The 25409-nt window shown below is 48.5% G+C and overlaps 1 protein-coding gene across 2 annotated transcripts in view; it reads right to left on the bottom strand.

The window, feature by feature from the left end:
- Window positions 1-25409, bottom strand: part of WSCD2 (WSC domain containing 2) — a 132940-nt gene that overhangs the window by 36139 nt on the left and 71392 nt on the right. For both annotated transcript variants that reach the window (XM_073313578.1, XM_073313579.1), the window contains exons 3-6: window positions 22638-22752; window positions 18119-18303; window positions 3703-3824; window positions 819-993 (exon numbers count right to left, since the gene is read on the bottom strand). In XM_073313578.1, the coding sequence (XP_073169679.1) occupies window positions 819-993; window positions 3703-3824; window positions 18119-18303; window positions 22638-22752 (597 nt within the window). The remainder of the gene's footprint in view (window positions 1-818; window positions 994-3702; window positions 3825-18118; window positions 18304-22637; window positions 22753-25409) is intronic.

Here is a 25409-nt window from a genome sequence, read left to right as displayed (position 1 = left end):
TCGTCGTGTGGACAGGTGCAGGGTTAAATCGATTTAACGCTGCTAAATTCGACCTCAACTCCTAGTGTAGACCAGGGCTCAGTAAAGGTGGCCACCATCAGGTGACTTTCCCGTCCTGGGAGGTCTGCAGACTGAGATAGCTGGAGAACCACTGTCCCAGGCAGCGCTCCAAGCTCTGCCTCTGATTTAATGGTGCTCATTGTCCTTTGCTGGGATCACATCAAAGCCTTATAATCAAAACATTCCCCTTGCTGACTTTGAAAGGAAATGAACATGCTCAATATATGGCAGAGTATTCCCGCCAGGGCTTGTAACAAAGGCTGCTGTGAACATGCATCGCACTGCATGTCGCATCAGCCCAACCCCCAGTAGAGGGTGCACTGACGAATGGGAGGTGGGCAACGGGGGGCCACCAAGGATCAGCATTTGGCTAGGCAGCGGGGAGTCCAAAGCTACTGAGCAAAAGTCTTTGTGAGTCAGAGAGGTACTGGCCCTATTCTCAGCGGAGGGGGGGTCGAGCTGTCTTCTGGCAGCCACTTGGCTCTGCTCGAAAGCTGTTAAAGGGGAAGCATCGAGTGAGCAGCTGATGCACCAGCTCTCCAGCATGCACCAGCTCTCCAGCCCCTCTGCAGGGAAGAAGACACCACAGGCACGTAGCAATAACTATCCAGTATTAGCTGAACTCCAAGTGAGCAGCTGCGCTCAGGGGTTCCCGGCATCATTGCTCTTGCTGCAAGAGGAGAGTTAGAAACCTCTCGCGCTGCCTCCCCAGCAGACACACGCTGTCGGAGCAAAGAGCCCGGCCCGACACGCCGTACCTTGCACTTGCGTCTGGTACATGATGAAGTATTCAGCGGTCCCGCAGCTCTCGAACTCCTCGCCGCCACACTTCTGGGCACACAGCTGCTCGTCCTCGCGCTCGTGGAGGGTGAAGAGCGTGGTGGGGAAGCCGCAGTGGCAGGAGGCCCCCCCCAGGGCTGCCAGCGGGTATTCCTGGGGGGGAGCAAGGGACAGAGCCGCTCAGCTGGAGCCGCCTGAAGCAGGCCAGGAGGCTGGGATGTACAGCCCATTGCTGCCTGCCTGCCAGCTGCCACCCACCACCCGCGCCCACCTGCTTCCTGATCGCCACCAACTCAGCCCCAGACACAGGGCCCATTTCTGCTGCCATCAGAGTTCAGGGCCAGCTCCCATCATCTGCAGGGGCAGCATGGTCAGGCCCTTACTTATTAACGCTGGGTCAGTGATTGAGCACAGTGGCCTGGGAAAGTGTTTCCTTTAGTTCTCCCAAGTTTAGTCATTATCAAAAGGTCCATCTACACTGCAGTTACACTTCAGCTATCACCCCACCCAGCAGAACAGGAATAACGGCATTGGTGTTTGGGGCCAGTTCACAAGTCTCTAGGGTGACAGAAGCTTTTCCCTCTCTCTCTCTCTCTCACGATTCCTTTCTGGGTCAGGAGCTGGAAAAGGGCTGTGAATTACAAGAGTGACCGCTCCTAGCTCCTAGGGGTAGGTTTACTCTTAGGCCCTGATTCTGCACTGCGATCTGCATAGGCAGACTGCTCGCAATCTATCCATGGTACTTCGGCGGCCCTCCCTTCACCAGAGCGCCTCACAATCTTTAAAGCCTGCTGTTGTCCCCGTTGTAAGGACGGGGCACAGAGAGACTAAGGCCTAGATGCACAAAAGGAGTTTGGCACCACGGCAATGTGCAATGTGCAAACCCCTGCCCCACCACCACCCGACTCTGTAAGTGCCTGAACTCACTAGGCAGCTACATTTCCATGTTAAAAGGTCCGTAAGCACCTTTGCTGGTGCCTCTGGGTGGGCCTTTGGACACACCCCTCTCCTTGGCATCTCCCGCTGGCTATCTTCACACACACCCCTCTCCACACCGCGCGGGCAAATTCGGTTCAGGGCACAGAGTGCTTTGTAAATGAAATGTGTTCTGTGGGCCAGATTCCAGTGGCACTCCGCAGACCAGCAGTACCTCCACTGCGGCCACGAGCTCTGCAGCCACGTAACCATGCTTGGAGCCGAACCGGGCGAGGGGCGAGGGGTTATCACTCCGGGCGACCCCATCACAAAGCTGCATAGCTAGCAACGGCAGCTTGGCTTCGACAAAAACCAACCCAACCAGAGTTCTAGCATTTCCAGCGCCTCCTCGCCCAGCCGTGGCCCGGCATTCCAAACCACGGGGCTGGAAATTGCCGAGCTATTTGCTAGTGCAGGGTGTAATATATCTGGAGCTATGATACTCCTCTTAGAATCATGGCCTGATGCTGCTCCGGTAATTTGTGAGTTTGTCACCCAGAGTAAGGTTACTAAAAGCCCACAGACTGCATCTTCTGTGACCTCATTTGGATTTTAAAGTGCAGAGTTATGAGGGAACATTCAGAGACTGACAGGCAATTTAACACCCAGGACTGTAGCAACGCTGGGTTAATCAAGGGGCTCGGTGCTCAGGATTTTATTTACACCTCCGAGAGCCAAGCTCTCAGGGGAGCAAGAACAAAGCAGGGCTGAGGTGTAGAGCTGCTGCTTTCCTATTTATCCAATGTGACAGAGTGCAGGGAACCTAATGGTTTTTAGTGGGGCTCTCTGGTCCATCAAGCGGCTGAGGGAGCATGTTCCCTGGGGTAGAGATGCAGACACAGCCAGGGAAAGCTGCTGAGTCTAGCTATATTGTTTTCAAATCCCTTTCTTAACGTCCTGTTTGCCAGGCATCTGTTTGAGCTACATCTGTCTATGGCACTGAAATGTGACAGCGGGGAGACCTCCAGTGTCAGCGGATGCAGGACGGGAGGGCCTCATTAGAGGGCAGCCATTTAAGTATACGTTTGGGCATCCTCAGAGCTCATAGCAACCGAGTCCCAGGAAGTGCTGTCATTGCCAGACAGTGGAGTTTCATTGGTTCATAACAGCATTTATAAGGAAGTCCCCACACACAGCTTCCTGTTTTGAGGGTGGCGATGTAGCCCTATGTGACACTTGTAAGCTGTAGGGATTGTTTGCTGAGGAACTCCCTGCTGCAGACGGTTTGACCTTTACATGATTAACATCTGCAGTTATATGAGCCATCAGAAAAATGAACAATCCTCATGCTTCAGGACATAAACTGTGACCACAGCTGGGGTCAGGAAGGAAACTACCTTCCCCCATTACTATGGTATGGAATCCGCAGTTTCCTCTAACACATTCTCCTTTTTCCCATGTTGGGTTCAGATTCTTGGCCATCAGTCTACTGCTGGAGGTGAAGCATTAATCTGTTATTTCTGGTCAGCGATCTGCCAGTAAGTTTGTTCGTTTGCTTGTTTTCTTTCTTTCTTTCATTTTTTTAAAAATTAACATTCAAACCCAGATTAAGCGAAAGGAGAAATTTAGTGATCCTCAGCGTTGCCTTAGAACCTACTTTTTGTATGGCAAAGATACAAACTGTAAATTTCACCTCTTGTAGTTTGGACACAAGCAATTATTCCATTAAATTGGATTAGAATGTATTGAGTATGATTTTTAACATGACTATTCCGAAGCAAATGCAGAGCTCTGGAAGGACTCTTAGCTTGATCCTTCCCCACTTGCACCCATGTTTCACCAGTCACTCCCTTGGCTCTAGTGGGGTTATTACTGATTTATGTCATTGCAAACTGGAGGTGTGTGCCAGGTCCTTCGCTTAGAGCCCCATTCACTTCTCCCACCTACCTTTTCAGTGCAGAAGTCCACACACTTGTCCACAGACATGTTCAGCATCACCCCAGTCACAGGCAAAGCTAAGGAAACGTTGTCCGGCCGGTGGAAGCATCCGCGAAATATCGCACTGCCATCTGGAATAGAGACAGCTGGTTAGTAAAGGTCCATGTGACATGGAAGACGGAAAGTAACGTCTGTAGTGCCAAGAGACGATATACGAAACTCTCTGAGAGCCTTTCGTGGTCTTCTCCACCTGCCGCCACCCATCCCACCGCAAAACCTGGGCAATCAATCCACCCAAACCCAATCCTTACTTCTGGCTGCAAACTACCCTCAGCAACAAGTAATCCGACCCTCCTCCCAACTGAACAAACCTTCCTGACTGATGCAAAAAGCCTCCACTCCAAATCCTCCTCCACACAAAGGCATGAGAGATAGGTTATAGACCCTTGCCACACATGCCGGTTCCATGCAGTTCCCTAACACCTTGGGCTCGTTCCATGAAGAGAGGGCCAGTATGAATGAGTCTGCAACCACCTACATATCTCTAACAGACCAATGAACAGTGACTGGCTGGTAAAAGGGCTGGCTACCATTGACCTCATCAGGATCTGAATCCATGGTGAAAGGCTCCAACCCCTTGAGCAATCTTGTCTCTTCACTACCACAGATTTATTAAGGACCCTTCCCCTTATTCTCAGGAAACGATCCAACTTTCACTACAATTTTAAGTTAAATAAGCCTCTGGTACAGTAAGGGAGCCAGTTCTAACTGAATACCATTAGCTGTACTCTGAGAAAGCACTTAGAACATTACCCGGAAAAATACTCTTTGCTGCCTTGAATAAAAATGCACCAGTTGAACTAGAAAAGCCTCATGTTTATTCTGAGAGGTTATCCGGAAAACAAACAGCAGCACAAACTCAATGAGAATCTGTCTCCCCATAGACTTTCTTTGCGGTTTAATTCCTTATCCTCTGTTCTATGCAGCTTGTTTCTTTTTTCTCTTGCTATACAAGGAGAGTATTGAGCAGCCTGATTAAGGATCATTGCTTCCAGACACCAGTTACCCCCACTCAGCTACTCTGTGCTCTTCTCCAGCCAGCCTAGAAAGGGTGTCAATTGGAATGCCATTCTGGAGGAGGAAGACCTGTCTCCCTGGGCTCTGAGATGCTGTGCACTGTGGTTATGGTGTGAGTGCACCCACCGGCATACAGTTACACGTTAGCCTGGCACTTTGTGTCTGATCTCCATCATTTTACGAAGGCAGGGTGAATCTTGGAAAGTCTCTGGCCTGATTTGCTTGAAGCCATAGACGACCCGTGACTGCCAATCGTGGGGCAGAGGGGAAGAGTGAATCCTAGACTCTCAGGGTTGGAAGGGACCTCAGGAGGTCATCTAGTCCAACCCCCTGCCCAATGAACTTTTCCCCAACTTTTTAATTTGCCAAAAACATTTTTTAAAAATGCAATTTTGGTTTGACCCAAAGTGATTTTTTCCCCTGTTTTTGAATTGCCAGTAAACCAAAAAATTATAGGGGGTGGACCTAGTCATGCTGGGGGTGTGGCAGACCTCCTGGCTTGAAGTGGTTTCCATCATATACCGGGGTTACAGTTTGGTACAATGGCTCTCAGCACCTCCACGATACCATGCAAAAAATCCATTATTCATACACTTTTACTTCCATCTAAAGTGGCTGCTAGTTTAGATTAAGGAAAAATTCAGTGAGGGAATAAAAATAAACAAGAGAAACAGAGTGATCACAGTGCATGTGCCTCCCGGTAACAGGCTGCAGCAACTCTGAGAACAAAATGGCTGATGTTTTGGAAATATAAAGAAGCAGTACACAGAAAACGAAGTCATCCCAGGTACAAGGCTGCCTGTGCCACATGACAATGGGGTAACTGTTGATTAAAACTGACTTTTTAATGGAACCATGCCATAGGTGTGTACCAACAATGGCTTTGCGCAAAGAGGGTTAGCTTCCCAGAGTACGCTGGCAGCAAAGCACCGCTTGGAGTATTCCACTCCCTTCTGGTCTTCTCAGAGCAATGCCAGTACCATGAACAATTTGTGAGTGTTCATTTGCATTTTTCTAATTTGATTTCTGCTGGCTTTCCTGTGGGACAGCCTGGCAAAAACCCCAAACCATTCCTGCTGGAGATCTTAGACGCAACCAAGTATCACTGTAAATGATCGTTCTCCTGACTGGATAGATTCTCTCTCTCTCCCTTTGACACTTAAGTACTTGCTAATGAGCCCCACAAGTCTAGGGGCTTAAAGATGAAGGGAGGCTGAATACAATGAATATGAAATTACAGACAAGATTCACAAAAGCCTTAAAAAGTCAGAAAGAGATCAAAAACCCATTTCTGACTCATTAAAGAAGACTCTGCATTCACAGATGCCTCTGCCTTTCTGTCTTTCTCTTCTTTCCCTCTCCTTTGGCTGTGTTACAGTTAATCCGCCTGTCCAAATCACTTAATAAGGTTACACCCCTTCCATTCACAACCCTGGCTCCGTTTATGCAAAGTGGGTCTTTATTATCTCGAAGGGAGGTTATGGGTTTTCCAGGCAGCAAAAGTGATCTGCTAAAGTCACCTTGTACTTAGAACATGCACCAGTGAATTACTTTCCTGAAATGGGGAAATTTCCCTCAAGGAAGGAGTCTGTATTTTGGACAAAGTCTGGTGTTTAGAGCAGCAGTGAACTGGAAGGCAGGACTCCTGGGTTTCAAGTCCAGCATCTGCCACTGATTTACTGTGCAACTTTGGTCAAGTCACTAGATTATTTAGGCCCAGCTTCAGGTGTAAAATTGCCACCATCACTGATCACCAGGGGATAGCTATACCCACATAGGAAATATGAGTTTCAAGTTGATGGCATCCCTTTAACAGCCAACAAACAATAACAGACCAAACCAAGCAGCCACTGCGCCTCCAGAACCTTCAGGCTTGGTTTCTGATCATTTGTTTCTACTGCCTCGTTTTAAGGCGCAATCCAAGCTCGACTGTATCTGCCTAACACAGATGTAGGTAGGAAGCTGAGATTTAACCCCAAACTATCACAGCTTTTTTTCTGGGCTCAGCATGACCTTCCTCTAGAGAAGTCACTGTGATAGGGGAGTATCACAAGGAGGTCTCCTCCAGAGGGCATCGAAGGACCTACCATACACCATGACACCCCTGAAAACAAGCAAAACATACACATTTACTGAGTTACATTATTAGATAGTTGGGCCAAAGACAACAGATGCATTCCTTTAGATGTCAAGTGACTAGCTAATTATAAAACAGGCATGGCCTCTAGTCTAGATCTGAGGCTGCTATCAGTCAACCTGTGGAACTCTTTGCCAGAGTGAAGGCCAAGACTCTAACAGGGTTCAAAAAAGAACTAGATAGATTCATGGAGGATAGGTCCATCAATGGCTATTAGCCAGGATGGACAGGGATGGGTCCCTAGCCTCTGTTTGCCAGAAGCTGGGAATGGGCGAGACGGGATGTTTCACTTGGTGATTAATTACCTGTTCTGTTCACTCCCTCTGGGGCACCTGGCATTGGCCACTGTCAGAAGACAGGGTACTGGGCTAGATGGACCTTTGGTCTGACCCAGTATGGCTGTTCTTATGTTCTTATATAAAACCTACCACCTTCGGAAATCCCTGTAATAACTAGTCCTCGTCAACAAAACCATGGCAGAATGAATCCTTTGTGATATTAAAAAATGGACATCCCTTGAGTAATCAAATACATTTCTGCTCCATTAGAGATGGTCAGCGGGGAAAGAGCGCATTGATCAGCAAGCTGTTACAGGCTACCTGGGGCCAGTGGTATGCTTAATGAATTGAAAGGGTCTAACTTCCTGTGGACCAATCAGCTAGTTCTTTTAGGCTACTCTCATAATCAGCTAATTCCATTCTGTGTCTGGATTCCAAAGATGTGCAGCACCCAGGTGTACAAAGTTTGCATTACATATGGAATCAGAATGAAAGTCTCCAATAGTTTCAATGCAGTGTCACTTGCAAATTGCAAATCCCACTCTTCCTATTGATGGTTATTATGGTAGGTGCCTCCAAGCCCCAGTCAAAGCACCAGGGTCCCATTGTGCCAAACAAATCAAGAAGGCAGGCCATGCCCCAGAGAGAAGTATCAGGCAGGACACAACAGATGGATCAAGCAACCAGACAGGGTGGGAAGACAGAAAGACAAGGTACCTTGACTGACTACTAGAGCAAACAATCAGTGTGCCAGCCAGGTTATGATTTAACACAGGCTACCTGCACCGCCGAGTGACGGGGCGAGGAACTGAACCTTAACAGGGCATAGAAATCCCCCTCAGAGCCTGTGCTTCCAATTGTTCTGGAGTGCTCAGCTACCTTGGTGGCTGGCACAGTAGCGAAGACAGAGAGCGTCACTACTGCACCGATAGAAGACGGGTCTCTCGTAGGAATCTCGCCACCACTCACTCCTGCCTGCTTCCTGTATGGGTGCATCCTGTGACCTCCTTGTCTGCTCTGGCACATGATCTCCCTGCTGGCTGGAGAAGCCAGCTCAATTTTCCAGCCAGTTGAACCTGGCCTCCCTCCTCCCACCAAGATGACTTGGCTTTTGACTGCTCTCCTGAATCGGCAATGACATCTCTCCAGAGCCACCTCCAGCCTTTGCTCTTTAATGAGCATTTATTTTTCCTGAGGTCTAAACCACACTCTGGAGTGAGCTAGTCAGATTGAAGTTATCAGCAGCAGAGGTGACCAGAATTTTGCATCCCTCTGGAAACTCACAGGCCAACCTCATTAGTCAAGTTATTGATGCATGGCCACTCGGTTAATACTTCCTTTCCAAGCATGGTATGCCTTATCCATGGGAGACTGCTGACGTGAAGGACTCTTAAAGGACACTGAGAACATTCTGCCAGAGAGAGATTCCTGGCTGTTGTCAAAAGCGGGATGGTGAAGTGGGGGAGCCTAGCCCTTCTCTTCATGGCATTTCACCGAGCAGACACTTACTGCAGAAGAAAACTTCATACTTCCATAGCACCTTTCATCTCATTCAATACTGCTCTTCTGGTACTTCCTAGAGGGCCCAGTTGAGATCCCAATGTGCTAGGTCCTGTCCATACCAGTAGAGAGAGAGAGAGTCTTTGTCCCAAAGGACTTACAATCTAAACAGACAGATGAAGGACGTACAGTCACCCCCACGTTATGGGTGAGACATAGATTAAGCAATTTGTCCAAGGTCACACAGGGAGTCTGTGACAAAGCCAGGGACTAAACCTAGATCTCTTGAATCCCAGCTTGTCTCTTAACCACAAGAATGTCCTTCCTCTCTGCTGCATCCTCAAAGCACTTTATAGCCCTGTGAATGAGGGGAACACCCCACCTGAATGATAGATAGAATTATCCCCATCGTAAGATGGGGAAACAAAGGCAGAGAAAAGTTACAGAGCCACATTTTCACTGCAGGGTTCAGTCTATCAGCGGTGTCTCCTTCACCATTCCAGTCCACAGACAGGGATCAATTCCTACACATCCTCTTCTATCTGCTTCCCCTCCCCCACAAAGCCCACAGATTCTGTGTGCCTGGAGAGCATTTGCTGTGTCCTATTATGATAACGATCTGCAGTCGCCTAATGGCTGTGAAGCTAGATTTGCTAATGGCATTTGAATGAGTCATTTCGAGCTGTGACAAAACAAGGGCAAAAGCAATTTGCAGGGAATGAGCTTCATTCCTTCTGTGTGAGGCTTTTCCAGTGAGACGCACACGTTGCTGCATTTTGCTGGTTGCTTATGTCACAAAACAGGAGGGAAAGCCCAGGAGCAAAGTCTCTCTATTTTTATCCTCTCCTGGGATACCCACCACACTGGGCCTGGGGACAGTAGGGCAAGAAGCACTTCAGATTCTGTCTCTTCTCCTGGACCTGCCCTGACCCTTTGTCAGGGAACCAGATGATCCTTGTTCATTTGAATTTCGCCCTTTGCTTGAGGGGAGGTTCTTGCCTGAGGAGCAAAGAGATTTCCAGGGTTCCCCCCGACAAACAGACGGTCTGTGTCTCATGTGGTTCTCCCTGTCCATGTTATAAATGCTCAGGAGCTGATCAGGGACGACTTGAAACGCTACCACATTCCACTGCAGTAGAAGGGAAGCTATATTCACTCTCCAAGGCTGATGAGCAAAGGCCAACAGGGATGTCAAGAGAAAGCTGTTGATTCAGAACAGAGACCAGAGGGGTCTCCGATTGGTGAAGGTGGCACAGTTTTCACAAAGAATCACTCTCCTAAAGGGGCTGGAGCAGCAGGTGACCTGCTCATCAGAGCAACCTGCTGAATCGGATCCTTAGAGCCGGAGACCGGGTGAATTCACTGTCTGGGCATCCCAATGTCTTTGGCCAGCACAGTCCGGCTCAGTTTGTTACAGACTGGCAGTCTTTGAGAAAGTTTGCATCTACAGCTCTAAGTTCCCAAAAGATTCAGGTTTGCTGGACAGACAGACAATCAAGCTGGTTCTTATAGTATTCAAATGGATGCGCCAATCTCTAATAAAAGTGATAATGCAGAAAAGGCAGGAGGGTTCAATTAACAGTTCTGTTTTGTAATTGCGGGGGAAATGGATGATGTAGTCATATTATCATATGATGATGAAATATTTTTCCTTCTTCCAGTACCTAAAGATGATATTCAGCAGCATTAACTCATTAATTAATTCATAATTAACTGAAATTAAACATTCCACGTGCATCCAGTAGTTTTAAAAGAGATCGCCAAGGAACCGCTTGAATCATCAGTGTTGTTTCGATACGTCTTAGAATGCTGGGGAAGTTCCAGAAGTCTGGAAGAAAGCTAATGTTGTGCCAATGTTTAAAAAGGGTAAACAGGATGACCTGGGTAATTATGGGCCGATCAGCCTGACATAGATCCCAGGCAAATTAACGGAATGGCTCATATGGGATTGATTAAAAAGAATTAAAGGAGAGTACTGTAATTAATGCCAATCAACATGCATTTATGGAAAATAGATCTTGTCAAGCTAACTTCTTGTCTTTTTTGATGAGATTATACATTTGACTATAAAGGTCTTGATGGAATATACGTAAGGCCTTGTCTACACTACAAAGTTTTGTCGGCAAAAGTTATGCCACTTTAATTAAAACCGCTGTTGCATGTCCACACTAGCTTCTTGTGTCAGCCGGGTGCATCCACACTAACAGCTCTTGCATCGACACAGAGAGCAGTGTACTGTTGTAGCTATTCCACTGTGCAACTGGCCACAGGGTGCTTTGGGAAGGGTTTGCAATGCCTCATGGGGCAGGGTCAGCGTCACATGATGCAGATTTCTCACTCCCATCCTTCCATGGGCATCCAAGTAGATTGTCAGCTGCTTTTCACCCCACTGAAGGGGTGGAGGGAGAGGAGAGTGGTGTGTCTGCGGCAGGGGAGACAGCAGGCTGACTGATCTATTCTGAGGCAGGGGGAGGGGGACACACTCCCACCCCCACATCAGCCCCTGGCTCTGCTCGGCACACTGGTCTCTCCTGAAGCAGCCCGCTCTGCCTGCCTGCTTATGGCTCTGTGATTCCCTCCGAGTTCTCCCACAGCCTCCTCATCTGTGGGGAGCAGCATCCCGAGCTGCTCTGGGAGCTCTCCGTGCTGAGGCTTGTCAAAGCAGCGCAGCAGTCCCGTCCCTGCAGCAGCAGTCTGCCCGCCGCTGTGCTCCAGTGCAGGGCAGAACAGGAGCCTTCCACATTAACGACTTGCTTTTTGTTCCCCCAACGGAGCCGCACGCTCAGCTGTCAGATACTTCCCGGAACTTTGAAAAGGGAGGGGTGTATGTCTGCAGGGCAGCAGAGATCAAACCGGTGAGCAGAGCGGTCCCAGCAGGCATTGTGGGATACTGGGGGAAGCCAGTTCTGTCAACAAAACAAACAGCAGAATCTGCACTGATGCTCTGTCGCTTTAACTTTGCTGCAAAAAGCTTTATGCCTCTTGTTGAGGTGGTTTTAAACAAACAGCAGAATCTGCACTGATGCTCTGTCGCTTTAACTTTGCTGCAAAAAGCTTTATGCCTCTTGTTGAGGTGGTTTTATTTTGTCAGCAAAACACCAGAGTTTTGCGGCCAAAAGTAGCTTTGTAGTGTAGCGTAGACAAGGCCTTAGACTTCTGTAAGGCATTGACTTGGTACCATGTGACATTTTAATTAAGAAACTAGAACTGGCCAAAATAAACATGGCACACATCACATGGATTAAAAACTGGATGACTGATAGGCCTCAAAGTGTAACTCTAAAAGGGGGATGACTCTTGCCAGTGGGGTCCTGCGGGAATCAGTTCTTGGCCCTACACTATTTAACATTTTTATCAGTGATGTGAGAGGAAATTTAAAATCATCACGGAAGAAGTTTGCAGATGACACAAAGACTGGGGGAAGTGATATGTAAAGAAGAGGGCAGGTCATTGATACTGAACGATCTGGATCACTTGGTAAGCTGGGCACAAGCAAACAATATGTATTTTAATACAGCTAAATGTAAAGTCATACATCTAGGAACTAAGAATGCAGGCCATACTTGCATAAGGGGGGGACTCTATCCTAGGGAACAGTGACTCTGAAAAGGACTTGGGGGTTGTGGTGGATAATCAGCTGAACATGAGCTCCCAGCGTGATACTGTGGCCAAAGGGCTAATGTTATCACTGAAGTACAAATGGGAATCTCGAGTAGCAGTGGGGAGATTATATTCCCCCTGTATTTGACACTGACTGCTAATGGAATACTGCATCCAGTTCTGGTGTCCACAATTCAAGATGTTGGTAATGGACAGGGTTCAGAGAAGAGCCACGAGAATGATTCAAGGATTGGAAAACCTGCCTTATAACGATAGACGGAAGCAGCTCAATCTGCTTAGTTTAAGACAGAGAAGTTTAAGGAGTGACTTGATCACAGTCTATAAGTGTCTATGTGGGAAACAGAAATTTGATATTAGAGGGCTCTTCTGGCTAGCAGACCAAGGTATAATAAGATCTAGCAGCTGGAAGTTGAAGCTAGACAAATTCAGGCCTGGTCTACACCTAAAATGTAAGTCAACCTAGCTAAATTGCACAGAGCTGTGAAAAATTTCACTCCCTGAGCATTGCAGTTAGGTCGACATAACCCTCACTGTAGACATGGCTGGGTCAACCAAAGGAGTCTTCCGTCAACCTAGCTACCGCCTCCGGGAGAAAAACCCCGCCGGTTGATGCAGGGAGTGTGCACTAGCAAAACTGCAGCATTGTCGCTGTGCCCCTGGAGTGGCTGTTCTGTGGACACCCTCAGACGAGAAATAAGGCACAGAGAGGGATTTAAGCAGGGGAGCAACTTACCAACTGGCAATTTTTAAATCAAGACTGGATATTTTTCTGAAAGATCTGCTCCAGGGCAAAGGGGAATTAATTCAGGGATGTTCACTGGCCTGTGTTATATAGGAACAATCACAGTGGTTCCTTCTGGCTTTATAAGCTATGAAATAACATCTGAATAAAACACCCATTCCACCCAGGGACAGCTCAGCCCGTGAGGAACATCTTGCTGCAGGCAACACCCATACAGATAAAATCAAATCTGGAAAGTCCGAGGTATCCTGACATGAAGATCGTACCTTAGCACAACCTCAGCTATCACCTTATCAGCACACTACAAATAAGCTGCTCTTCAGATCTCATGTATTGGCCTGAGACTGTCAGGAGACATGGGTTCTTTCCCCAGACCTGCCGCAGGCTTCCCGAACAAGTCACTTCTGCTCTCTGTGCCTCAGTTTCCCCACTGGAGAAATGGGGATGATCATTCTGAGTGACGTTACTGAGGGGGCTTAGGACACTTAATTCAGTAGTACCTGAAAAGCTGTCTGGGATCACTGGATGGAAAGTGCTACAGGACACTTCTGTGCTGTAACCGCTGCCTATCATGCAGACCAATATTGTCTCATTGTTTACATCTACTCCCCTGTCCGTCTGTTTCTATCTGTTATCTCCTGTCTCACACTCAGACTGGAAGCTCTTTGCAGCAGGAACTGGCTTTCTGAGCTGTGTTTGTACAGGGCCTAGCACAATGGGGTTCTGGCCGATGCCTGGGGCCGCTAGGTACTACAGTAACACAGATAGTCAATAGTATAGATAACTTGTAGGGCCATCTCAAATAATAAGTAGCAACAGCAAAGTGGAATCCATTATCTATTATTATCTGTTGCTAAACCAGTCTGAGTTACAGACGCAAGTCACTTGAGATCCGTATGCTCCATGCTGCTCACATTCCAGCCATGCACTGTCTGTCCCAAACAAAAACGATTATGCCTCTGTTTTCAATCAGAGAAATTCAAATCATTTGGCATATTTACCAAGCAATCACTCAGGAAGACTTTGGTCTGCCTGGCAGGAATGAACTAATTAGCCAGGCTCACTGCATAGCCGGTGCTGGCTTAAGTATGCAAGTACTGTAAGTATGCAATCCAATTCAGACAGTCCATTTCTCAGCTCTTCTGTAATCCTGCAAATAATCCTGACATCTGCAACTCAGCATTAAGGTTAATGAGATCTGACAGCTCCATGCTGACACACCTTTCGCTGTAAATTAATAACACAGCTCCTCTAAGAGAACGTCAGCTCCTTAAGACTCTCTCTCTCTCCCCACTCCTCTGTTTCTGGCAAACGCTAATGCCAGCTCACTGCAAGGGAAAGGCCTTTTGATTATAAGAAGTGTCCTTTCGGATTGTAACATCGTTAACATTTCAGGACAGTTGCTGAGGGAGACGCGCAGATGCTGCAGTTTTAATGGAGAGCATTTCACCACTTACAGCGGAAGACACAAACAAGCACAAGGTTGCCGCGGACTTTGCTTTTGACAACAAGGGTGGGATGCACCTAAACAAGCAAAGTGCGCGTCACTGGGCAATGCAGGAGTTCCCCCACGTTTTCACTGGGCGGACCACATTTCGACACTCAGATTGACTCATGAATGCTTTCCCGCTCATAGAATCATAGAAGATTAGGATTGGAAGAGACCTCAGGAGGTCACCTAGTCCAACGCCCTGGTCAAAGCAAGACCAACCCCAACTCATCCGCCTCCCCTCCTCGTAACATACTCTGGCAACCATGTCCCTGTCAACCCGAAAACGTAACAGTAGGGAAATAGTGAATGGATTTTGAGTTTCTTTTAATGCAGGTTAGCCACTGGGAGCCAGTGCCAAGCAACTAGCTGGTTCTCTGAGTACCACCACCAAGTGCTCTGCAGTCCATGGACCACACTTTGAGAACCTCTGTTGTGATCTGAAACGGCTGCTTCCTTGGGCAAGTAACCTGGCCTTTTTTGATCTCAGCCAGGCCAGGCAGAGAACTGGGGGAAAATCAGAGGCAACCTAGTGCCGGGGAGCGGGAGTGGAGTGGTATTCAGGAGACCTACATTCTGGTCCCACCTCTGCAGCTGACCTGCACAAGTCTCTCACCATTGACTGTCTTGCCAAAGGTGCATTAGAGATCATTCTGCACTTGTGTCTCTTGTTCTGAGGCCGCGGCCCTTGCCTCCACTCATAGACCAAAAGGGACCACCAGATCATCTCAGCTGACCTCCTATCACAGCCCACCAACACCCTCCACCCTAACACCCCACACTAAAACCAACATCCAAAATAAGACGAAAGTTTTACCGCCCTCAGATTTCTGCTTCTACAACTACCCCATGGTACTTGATATTAATATGGAATCTTGTTCTCCTGTAGTTCAAACCCCAGGGCTTCCCAGTGCTCAGATCTACATGTTAGCCACATACTGCCTTGTATCTTTGTAAGGGTTCCTTTCAAGAAAAAAATCTGGCATGTAGTTCATCAGAGAAAGCACACAGCATCGAGTTTTCCTCTTTTCGTTATTTGTTGCTAAATTATGCCAGTGAAGTCAATCAATCCTTATTAAAACGATTATGGCAAGACCCCAGTCGGAGTAATTTGACGGCTGCTGCACACTTTACCATCACAACGACACAGTTCTTGGCAGCTTCTGCCACAGAGTGTCAGAAAAAAGGCTTAGAATGGGGGCTAATTACAGTATTATGCAACTTAACTGGAAGCCAAAGGAGTCCCTTTAAGAGAGAGCGGGAGAGAGCCTGTGTTCGAAGGAGAGTGGAATGGAAGTCCCCTCATTCCTTTATGGAGCCCGTGTATATTCTTCATCTCCTAGAGCAGGGGTGGCCAGCCTGGGGCTCCAGAGCCCCACGCAGCTCTTCAGAAGTTAATATGCGGCTCCTCGTATAGGCACCGACTCCGGGGCTGGAGCTACAGGGGCCAACTTCCCAATGTGCCGCGGGGGGCCTCACTGCTCAACCCCTGGCTCTGCCACAGGCCCTGCCCCCACTCCACCTCCTCCCCTGAGCCTGCCGTGCCCTCGCTCCTTCTCCTCCCCCCCCAGAGCCTCCTGCACGCCACGAAACAGCTGATGGGGAGGTGCGGGGAGGGAGGGGGAGGCGCTGATCGGCGGGGCTGCTGTTGGGTGGGAGGCGCTGGGAGCAGGGGAGGAGCTGATGGGGGGCTGCTGACGTATTACTGTGGCTCTTTGGCAATGGACATTGGTAAATTCTGGCTCCTTCTCAGCCTCAGGTTGCGCCACCCCTGCCCTAGAGGAATAGCAAGTGCCCACGGTCAGTTCTGATGCCCACCCACAGCCCTGCAGACATCATTTCTGCAGAACAAATGGAACAACATGACATCCCTAATTCAAAGGTCCCTCCCTTCCTGCGGGATGGAGAGGAATTAAAGGGGCGGTGTCCAGATTTTGGCTTCAGGCCAAATCCTGAGTAACTCCCCTCAAGTTACTCCACACACACATCAGCGTAACTGAGCTCAGAATCTAGGGCCAGCAATGACAGCGCCTCCTTATCTTTCCTTATGAAGAGGGACAAGAGCAGAGCTCCCCATCAGTAAACTGGGGTTAAAGATATTTACATTCCTTTGTGAAGTGCTTGGAGATCCACAAAGGATGAGCACTATAGAAGAGCCAAGTGTCCGGAAAGGGTGAGATTTGCCCCAGGTCAGCGGCATGAACAGAACCCAGGTCCCCTGATTCCCAGTCTAGTGCACTATGTGCTGGACCAGAAGATTAACTGGGGCTTGAGGAAAGCCAGTAGGGGGGTGGAGCCTCTTTTCTGAAAAGATAAGTGCAATTCCATCCTCTCCTTTTCAGCTATCAGACGGTCATTCGGCACAGCTAGTCTGACAGATGAAATCAGCTTCAAAGGGGGAAGGTGTAATGAATTCAGTATTGAATTTTCCCCTTTCCTGTCTTGCTCCATGGGCAGCAGCCTAGGAACTATCTGTTTCAGGCGCCTTCTGAATAATTCCTCTCCTAAGTTACTACGGCCCCCGGCATCAATTTGTCATGATCGTCCCTGGCCTTGCCAGCTAGTTTTCTCAAGGTGTGACTGTGGTTACACATCGCCCTGGTTCCAGGGCTCATCCAATTCATTACTGAAAATAATCAACCCCCCTCCTCCCCACTCCTCTTTTCCCTGGTTTATGACTCCAAGTTGCCCAGCACTCGTATGAGGAATGGGGGGTAGGGGGGAAGACGTAGCTCGGAAAAGAGAAAGAGGCCAGGCAAAGTTGATGGGAAGAATATAAAGTTCCCCTTTCTTTATAGCAGAGGGACACAGAATGGCTGCTTGAAGTAGCCCTACAGTTACCGTATTGTGCACGACAGGACCTACAGGGTGTGAGTGTAAAGCCAAGCTATTGTCCTGTCATAGTTCACTCTTAATCACTCTTGCTTCCCCTGTCTCAGAGGGGGGTGGGTGGGCAGTATGGGCATTGTCCCTAACACTGGATCCTACGTCTGTCCACCTTGAGGGCACAATGTGTGCCATGCCTCTTGGCACAAGCCTTCCCCCAAATAAACCCCATCAATTTCTCTGAAAACAATCCCAGTTAAGAGAGCAGCCCGGCCCCTCTGTGCCTGGGATGCCCCTTCCAGAGCTGCCCTCTGCTCACTGAAATCCTTCCTGCAGCCAGAAGCAAGAGGTGCTGGAGCGCTTGCCAGAGAGATCATAGTCATCCACAGGTGGGGAAGTCTGGAGAGTTCAGAGACACCTCTGAACATTGCAGGAAAGCATCAGATCCCAACCAAAGCCAAGCTCCCAAACTGGTGAGGTACTTTGGCTCCCCAGCTGGGTCTCACTATTCACTTTGGGCTACAGGCATCAGCATGAATTGAGCATGAGAAGAGGAGAGCACCGTGTGATCACCAGGGATGAAATGCACCCACCAGGTAAGCCCAAGGAGTGCATTTCACCCCAAAGAGGTGAGCACAAAGCTCTGGGAAATGCAAATGCTTCCAGCCGGGCACTTTCCCTGTTTCCATGTTGCACCTGCCAATCCATTTTCATTAGCTACTTCAATGTCTGACAGCAGCGCGGTTATTACTTACATCTCCTGGTGGACTCCTGGGCCAGCTCCAGCCGGTAAATGGAGAGACGGTTCACACCTCCGCAGAAGTTGCTCTTCTCTCCCTTGCACTCCATGTTACATTCAGACTCGCTCACATTTAAGGCCTGGATTTTGTGTCCACAGTAACATTCTGCACCGAACTCCAACCCGGCGTACAAATAACCCCTGGAGATAGAAACCACAGTCAGAGCAGCATCCCTTACACAGTGAAACAACAGGCGCGGGAGGAAGGAGGAGCCTGGCCCAGGTAAACCTACTGGAAGTCAGTAGAGCTACCGGGGATCTGACCCCTGAGTTCTTGCACCTGCTGGAGGTGACGGTTCAAATCCCTAATGAGATCAGTGGTGGGTAAGCAGTTCAAGGCACTGGGAATGTCTACGGAAAGGGTTGAGGTTACTCAGAGCCCATCGCATGAGACAGATGTGGTGGAAAAAGTCTCTCCTGCATAAATTCTCCTCTCAGCTCCACACAGTGGGTTGCAACTCTTATCCCTTGCTCTTGCTATCGGCTGAATCCTGAGCGGTGCTGACCTCTCCCGCTCACATTAGCAGGTCTCAAGATTTGGCCCTGTGTGTGCAGATTTCTCACTACTATCCACAGCAGCCCTGTTTATGCACAGAGAGTTTCACGTGCAAACCTGCAAGGGGAATTTTGCTCAATAGCTGGTGGATTTTCCTTCCAAGTACTCTTGGGATCTTCCCCGTTCAGTCCTCTTCACTGGCACAGACCACAGGGGGAAGAGAAATGTACCCGTCACAGACACATCCCATTCCTGGTGGCCCTGGGGAGCACACTGCCATCGCAGATCTATGCTTTTCAAATCAAGAGGAGCTGCACCCAAAATAGGTGATGCAAAAACAGTTGCACATTTCGGAAACCTCTATTAAGGCCAATTCGACTTTCCTAAGCCTGGTCCTAACCTCTCTGATTTCAATGGGCTTTGGATCAGGCCCTCAATGGTGAACGACAGGTGCTGGGGAGAACACATTGGGTAATCTCTACCAGGAAGCCCCAAGTCACATCAGTTAACTCAGGCATCCAGATTGTACCAGGTGAGCCATTTAAACTGATCAGGTTTCAGAGTAACAGCCGTGTTAGTCTGTATTCGCAAAAAGAAAAGGAGTACTTATGGCACCTTAGAGACTAACCAATTTATTTGAGTATGAGCTTTCGTGAGCTACAGCTCACTTCATCGGATGCATACCGTGGAAACTGCAGCCTTCTGCAGCCTTCTGCTGCAGTTTCCACGGTATGCATCTGATGAAGTGAGCTGTAGCTCACGAAAGCTCATGCTCAAATAAATTGGTTAGTCTCTAAGGTGCCACAGGTACTCCTTTTCTTTTTTTAAACTAATCAGTACACTATTTATCCAGTATTTAGCAAAACCAGGCATGAGTCTGATCTCACTTCAACAGGTGCAAATCAGGAGTAATTCCTTTAAGGAAACGGAGTTACACCAGCGTCAACTGGGTGTGAGATCAGAATCAGGCCCGTTGAATCAGAATCAGGCCAGCCTGGAATCCATTGCTTGGCTGTTGCATCAGTTAAGCTGGTACACTGATTAAGATACTGATAAGAACATAAGGACAGCCACGCTGGGTCAGACCAATGTTCCATCCAGCCCAGGATCCTGTCTTCCGACAGTGGCCAATGCCAGGTGCTTCTGAGGGAATGAACAGAACAGGGTAATTATTGAGTGATCCATCTCCTGTCATCCAGTCCCAGCTTGTGGCATTATCTGGATTCTGCTGTATTTTGAATTCTCTATAACAATTCAGCCACTTGAGAGTCAATCTAAATTGCTCCAAGTACTGGGCACAATAGGAGATCAGCTTGCCGCAAGCCATTTCAGGGCTCTGGTTGCCACAGCAGTCATGTTATAGCTAAAATTCTCTGAACAAGAGTGTGTTTGATTTTTCTGTATGTGTGTGTCCATTGCTGATGATTTACTAGACACCAGCTGGAAGTAGCATCACTTTAAAAGAAAAAGGGCTCAGTGCATCTTATAGATCATAAAGCAAGAGACAGCAACATTACTTACAGGCAAAAAGGACATTATGTGTGTTGCAAGTGAAATAATAAGCAATGGAGACTTTACAGGGCCCTAGAGTTGGAAAGCTCCACTAGTTGATACCGATTGGATTTGAAAAGAGGAGATTGCAACGTTACCTGAAAGAGGAGTGGGCTTGAAAAGTGAACATAGAGATGAACCCCCTTGCCTCTAGAGACAAGGGTCAGAGCTTGGCACAAAAAATTGACTCGCAAGAGTGGTGACACGGGTTCTCCAGGAAGATGCCAGTCATGCAGCAATTCTGCTGAGTAAGAGAGAGCTGCTGGGCAAACTCTCAGATTATTTTATTTTATTAGTGGTTGAATAGCAGTGCTGAGCTCAATGCTGTGTACAACACAGAGCAGAGAAGATCCCCACACCTGGGAGTTTACAATCGAAATACTCTTGTGGTGTACTATGTGGCAGATGCACATATGCAAAATTGCATGCACACGAACTTGAACTTGCACTTGCATTTGTTGTCTGCAAACACCTGTGCACGTACCGATGCTGCATGCATCTTTTCAGTTGTCTAATGGCAGCCCGGAGGGATATCTTAGCATTTGTACCCACAAACCTAACAAGAGGCAAGGTTTCTTTCAAGGGTGCAGATGCTAACACTTGTGGACGCCCGGGTGCGAGGCTGTGTAAAGGGCACACGGAAGCATTAGACGTTTTAGCAGCTGTTTGTGCAAGTACCCACAAGTCTGTGCCCATCCAGGTAGGTACTTGCACAAACAGGCAGTGAAATAGAGGTCCAGCTGCAGCTTTGTCCCTGCATGACCAATATAGCTTGGACCAATGGGGGATCATTCAGTTCCTAATCTGTCTCCCCGCCCTGCGGATGTGGTCGTTGCTAGGAAAGACTGCAGTCAGGAACTGGGGGTCAGCGAGGAGGACTCCACTTGCTGTATCAATGGCAGCACTAATGGAAAAGCTCAAGAATGTCACAGGTATATGTAGGCCCACGTGCTGGGCTTTGGCCTCTCGACTCTACAGAAGACACAGGAGTGATAAGGTCTGCTAGGGAGCCGAGAGGAGGGATTATCTGGCAATATACAGACGCTGTTCAGTGCATTTCCGAGGCCCAGCAGTGAAGAAGCTGGTGCGTGGAATGCTGACTGGCTGGTGGAATGTTTAGAATTCCAATTCCTTTCCTGGCTCTGTGTTAATTCATCCCTCCAGCTTAAAGTTCTGATCAAAGACATCCCAGAAGGAACCACCATGTCTATTGACACTGTGGATGTGAGCGATTAGGGTTCAATCCCTCCCTTCCCCATAATAGAGTCCCTGGGTGACCTTGAATAAGCATGTGGGGCCAGATTTTTTAAGCAATTCAAGCATTCAAAGATGCAGATAGGTCTCTAGTGGGATTTCAATAACTGATTTCAATGGGAGTTAGGTGCCTACTCTCTGTATCTTTAGATGGCCCAATTCCTTTAAAAATCTGGCCCTTAAGATCTCTGGGCCTCAGTTGCCATCTGAAAAATGGGGATAATGGCACTTCCTTACCTCATCACGGTGCTGGGAGGGTAAATCTGTTTGTGAGATGTGCAGATACTACGGTAATCGAGGCAACGGAATCACATTATATCTCTGAGACGATACACGGGGCAGAAGAGCTTTTCCAGGCCCCATATGTAATAAAAGGTTTCAGACGTTCATTCATCTAGAGATCAATGTATTTTCCCCACTGTCTCCCCAAAACAAAAAGGGATTTAGGGGTGAGCGGCAATTACTGCTATTCAAAGGCAACACTGGGCAGCCTGGAAAGATGCCGGCTGTCTCATGCAAAACCAGGGCGCTAGCCGGTGTCCCTTTTTGTTTCACGATTGTTTTGTTTCACGGGCTGCAGTGCTGAGTGAAGGGTAACCCTGCGCAGAGGGCCAGCGTGCGGCTTGTGGGGCACTGTACCCTGGGTTGAGGGCATGTGCGGCATTGAAGTGCTTGCTGCACAAGGTGAATTGCATCCAAAGCAAACGGGCATAAAACCAGGGTAGTTTGGGGAGGTTGGAAAATCTTGTCAGTGGGTTTTGGTTTTGCAAACTCAGCAGTGATAAGCATCCCTGTTCCATTTTATTCCAGGCTCCACCAGGGCCAAATTCCCTGCTGGTGTAAATGGGTGGTATCAAGGGAGCTGTTCCAATGTACCCCAGCAATGAGTTCAGCCTGCTCTTTGGGTGGCGCTCAGCAAAAGGGCCTCAGGCTCCCCTCGAATCAGGACAGCATTTTCATCCCAAATGAGGAACATCAACTGCCCCGGCCTTTTCCCGGTGGGAAAAATAGGATCTTTCAAAACATCCGGGGGGGGGGGGGGGAGTTAAGGATGGGGGGTGAGGGAGAGACAGAAGAAAAATGGCCAAGAAACTGGAGTGCTTGAGCTGACAAGCAAGAAACGCTGTTGATGTGTTGAAATTAATGAAGACTCTGTGTTCATTTACCACCCTACCGTTCGGCACAGTTGTCCTGGCAACGGAACACTGTCATCTTTTTGTAGTCGAAGAAGGACACACCACGCAGCGCCCGTCGGCGAGTGCTGTCCACGTAGCAGCCAATGTATTTTGCTGGGGAAAAGAAAGAGAAGACGAATTTGGCTTGTTATGAGACTCCCAATATCTAAGTCACTCGTGACTCCCTCTCTCTCCGAATTTGAGCCTCTGGCTAAATATTATTTTTCACCTCTTCAACATGAGTCAGTTCAGCTGGCCTAGAAATGCAAGTCAAGGGGAGGGGGGAAGGGGGAGCAGGAATCCATCAGTGAAGCACCCACGTAGGTGCAAGGAATGAATACACAGGCAAATAAAGCATGTTCCCGAGAAGGAAGGGAAGCAAAATGAGTTTTTCAGAGCCCTGGAAGGCTGAATGCTTAACTCATTCGCTTAACTCCAGTCAGTGCACGTCCGGAAAGGAACCATCACTAAAGCAATAGCCCATATTCCAGTGGGAGGTTCTGCTCTCCTCAGCAGCACTGGTCTCAGGGGCAGCCTGGCACAGGAAGGGGCTAAGGGGGTTGAATTTGGGGAGGTAATTTGTGACGTGTTTAGTGCTTGGGAAATGGCGAGGCTGAGAATGCAGGCCAGGAACACAGCCCAGACGGGGCCTGATTCATCTCTGTGTTACTCTCGTTCCAGGCCGGCAGAACGCCATGGGAATTAGAGCCCTCCCCGCTGTGCAATCCGAACTTCTCGGCCCAACCCAGAAGCCTGCTACTCGCTGTGCATCCGGGCACAATCCAGGGATGGGCACAGGGAGCTAAACATCCCAAGCCCAGTGTTGGTTCTCTCGATGCCATCCCACCCTGGGCATCCCCATGACCATTGCCACATGCAATGTCCTCTCTCCGGGCCTGATCCAGAGCCCTGGAATTCAGTGGAAAGATTTGCTTTGCCTTCAGTGGGTTTGGATCAGCTCCTGTATCATCATATTCCCAGGACATGTTGTGACTAGGGGCCAGACTGGGGCAGAATAACTCCCAAGACAATCCAGTGTGCATAGGGAGCTCAGCCCTGCTCCCCTCTCCACAGACGTGGCCAAACTGCACCCACCAAATCTTCTCCTTGCCTCTGTGAGGGCAGGAAATGTGACTGGGGCTTAGGGTTGCCAGCTGTCTGGTTTTCGACCGGAAAGTCCAGTCAAAAGGGAACCTGTACAGTGTCCAGTCAGATGTACTGTATTTCCCAGTGGAAAGCCTCTTTGGATTAATGCTGCCGGAATGGTGTGAAGGGGCCATAGGGCTATGCACAGTTGAGCTTTGTGTCCTTATCTCAGGCACAACGTGAGGAGGGGTGTGAAGACAGGTTCTGTATCCCAAGTATGGCATGTGGCACATAGCCAGGTGCTTTCTCTTCCTTGTGGGTTTACAGATCATGCCACAGCTGTACAGGTAGAGCAGGACACTTTTCAAAGCTTGGGCATTTGCATTCTCTCTCCTCTGTTCCCCCCCGTTTTCACCCATTTCTATGGGCAAGCCTGTGGCTACAGGATTCAATTCTGGCTCTGAACAGTAAGTGTGAATTTTGGAGAGTCTAGGGCATGCCCCTGGCCTGGAGAGGGCACTTCCAGTATCTGCAGGCACAAGCCAATTGTGGGTGTTTTGGCTCAGCTTACTTTATTGCTCCCTGCTCTTTCCTCTCTCTAGCAGCCTTACAGCACTATCTATCGGGGGATGAATTCTCTTTTTACCTATCAGCTAGAGGAAACAACACCCCAGGTCATTCAGAGCAAAGGCTCCTTGTATTTGCAGAGTGAACAGTTGTTTCAGGGCTAATTCATAAAAACCATAAGCTATATACTATATAATTAGCACAGTCCTTTCAAGGACTTGCCTTACATTAAAAAATAATACAGCAGCCAAGGCCAGGAAGATGGCTCAATCCATCATGTTTAGCACCAGTCAGTTGATTCTTCGCATCACAGATTGAGGCAGAATACCTAGCGCTTCAAGTGAGAGAGCCGAGACAACAAGGCAGCGATGCTTAGGAAATTAGTGCCAGCAGGCATGGCGAACACTTGGAATCAGATGGTGAGGCTGAGGCTGGTACCCCCCTACTGTGCACAAGCGCCATCAGCTCCACCGAGCTAGAGCAGATAAATCACAGAGTGCAGGTGTAATCCTCTGGTGAGCATGTGTCATAGGACTCCCACCGTGCTGCTCTGCAGCGGAAATGCAGTTACAGCCCCTGTGGCTTTAACAAAGATGGCTATTTTAGCTCAAGATGTAGTAGCTCAGGCATTTAGCTCTGGAGGTCGCCAATTCAATTCCCAGCCTGCCAGCTAAGAAGGCAGCCGTCACACATGCTTGGGCAAAGGCATCTTGGGAACAAAGCCATCAGTGCTAACAATGAAAGAACCCCCACCATTGATGGCAGCGGGCCTGGGATTAAACCCAGGTTTTACCCCATTAAAATCAACAGAAGTCTTTGCCTTAGCAAGGCCTGAGTAAAAACACACTAAGGTCTTCGGGATTTAGCCCTGCGTGTTGGTTTCAACTGCTGCGCTATGGAACTTTAATTTTACACCTACAAAAAGATCTGTCCATTGTTTTTCAATTTGCATGTAAAAACTAAATGATTTCCCTGATGGAAAAGAAGCAATTCTTAAAATTACAGTAAAGTCATAACATTTTTTCATAAGTTTAGGCATAACCCATGGCTAACGTTAGAATTGAAGTCTCACTACTAGAAAACATGCTCTTACTTGGGCTTGGAAGAACAAAAACGGG

Source organism: Lepidochelys kempii, chromosome 15 (assembly GCF_965140265.1).
Source record: "Lepidochelys kempii isolate rLepKem1 chromosome 15, rLepKem1.hap2, whole genome shotgun sequence".
In the NCBI taxonomy this organism is placed as follows: Eukaryota; Metazoa; Chordata; order Testudines; family Cheloniidae; genus Lepidochelys; species Lepidochelys kempii.
The sequence above is the reverse complement of the archived record's forward strand: the minus strand, read 5'-3'. Positions and strand labels throughout refer to the sequence as shown.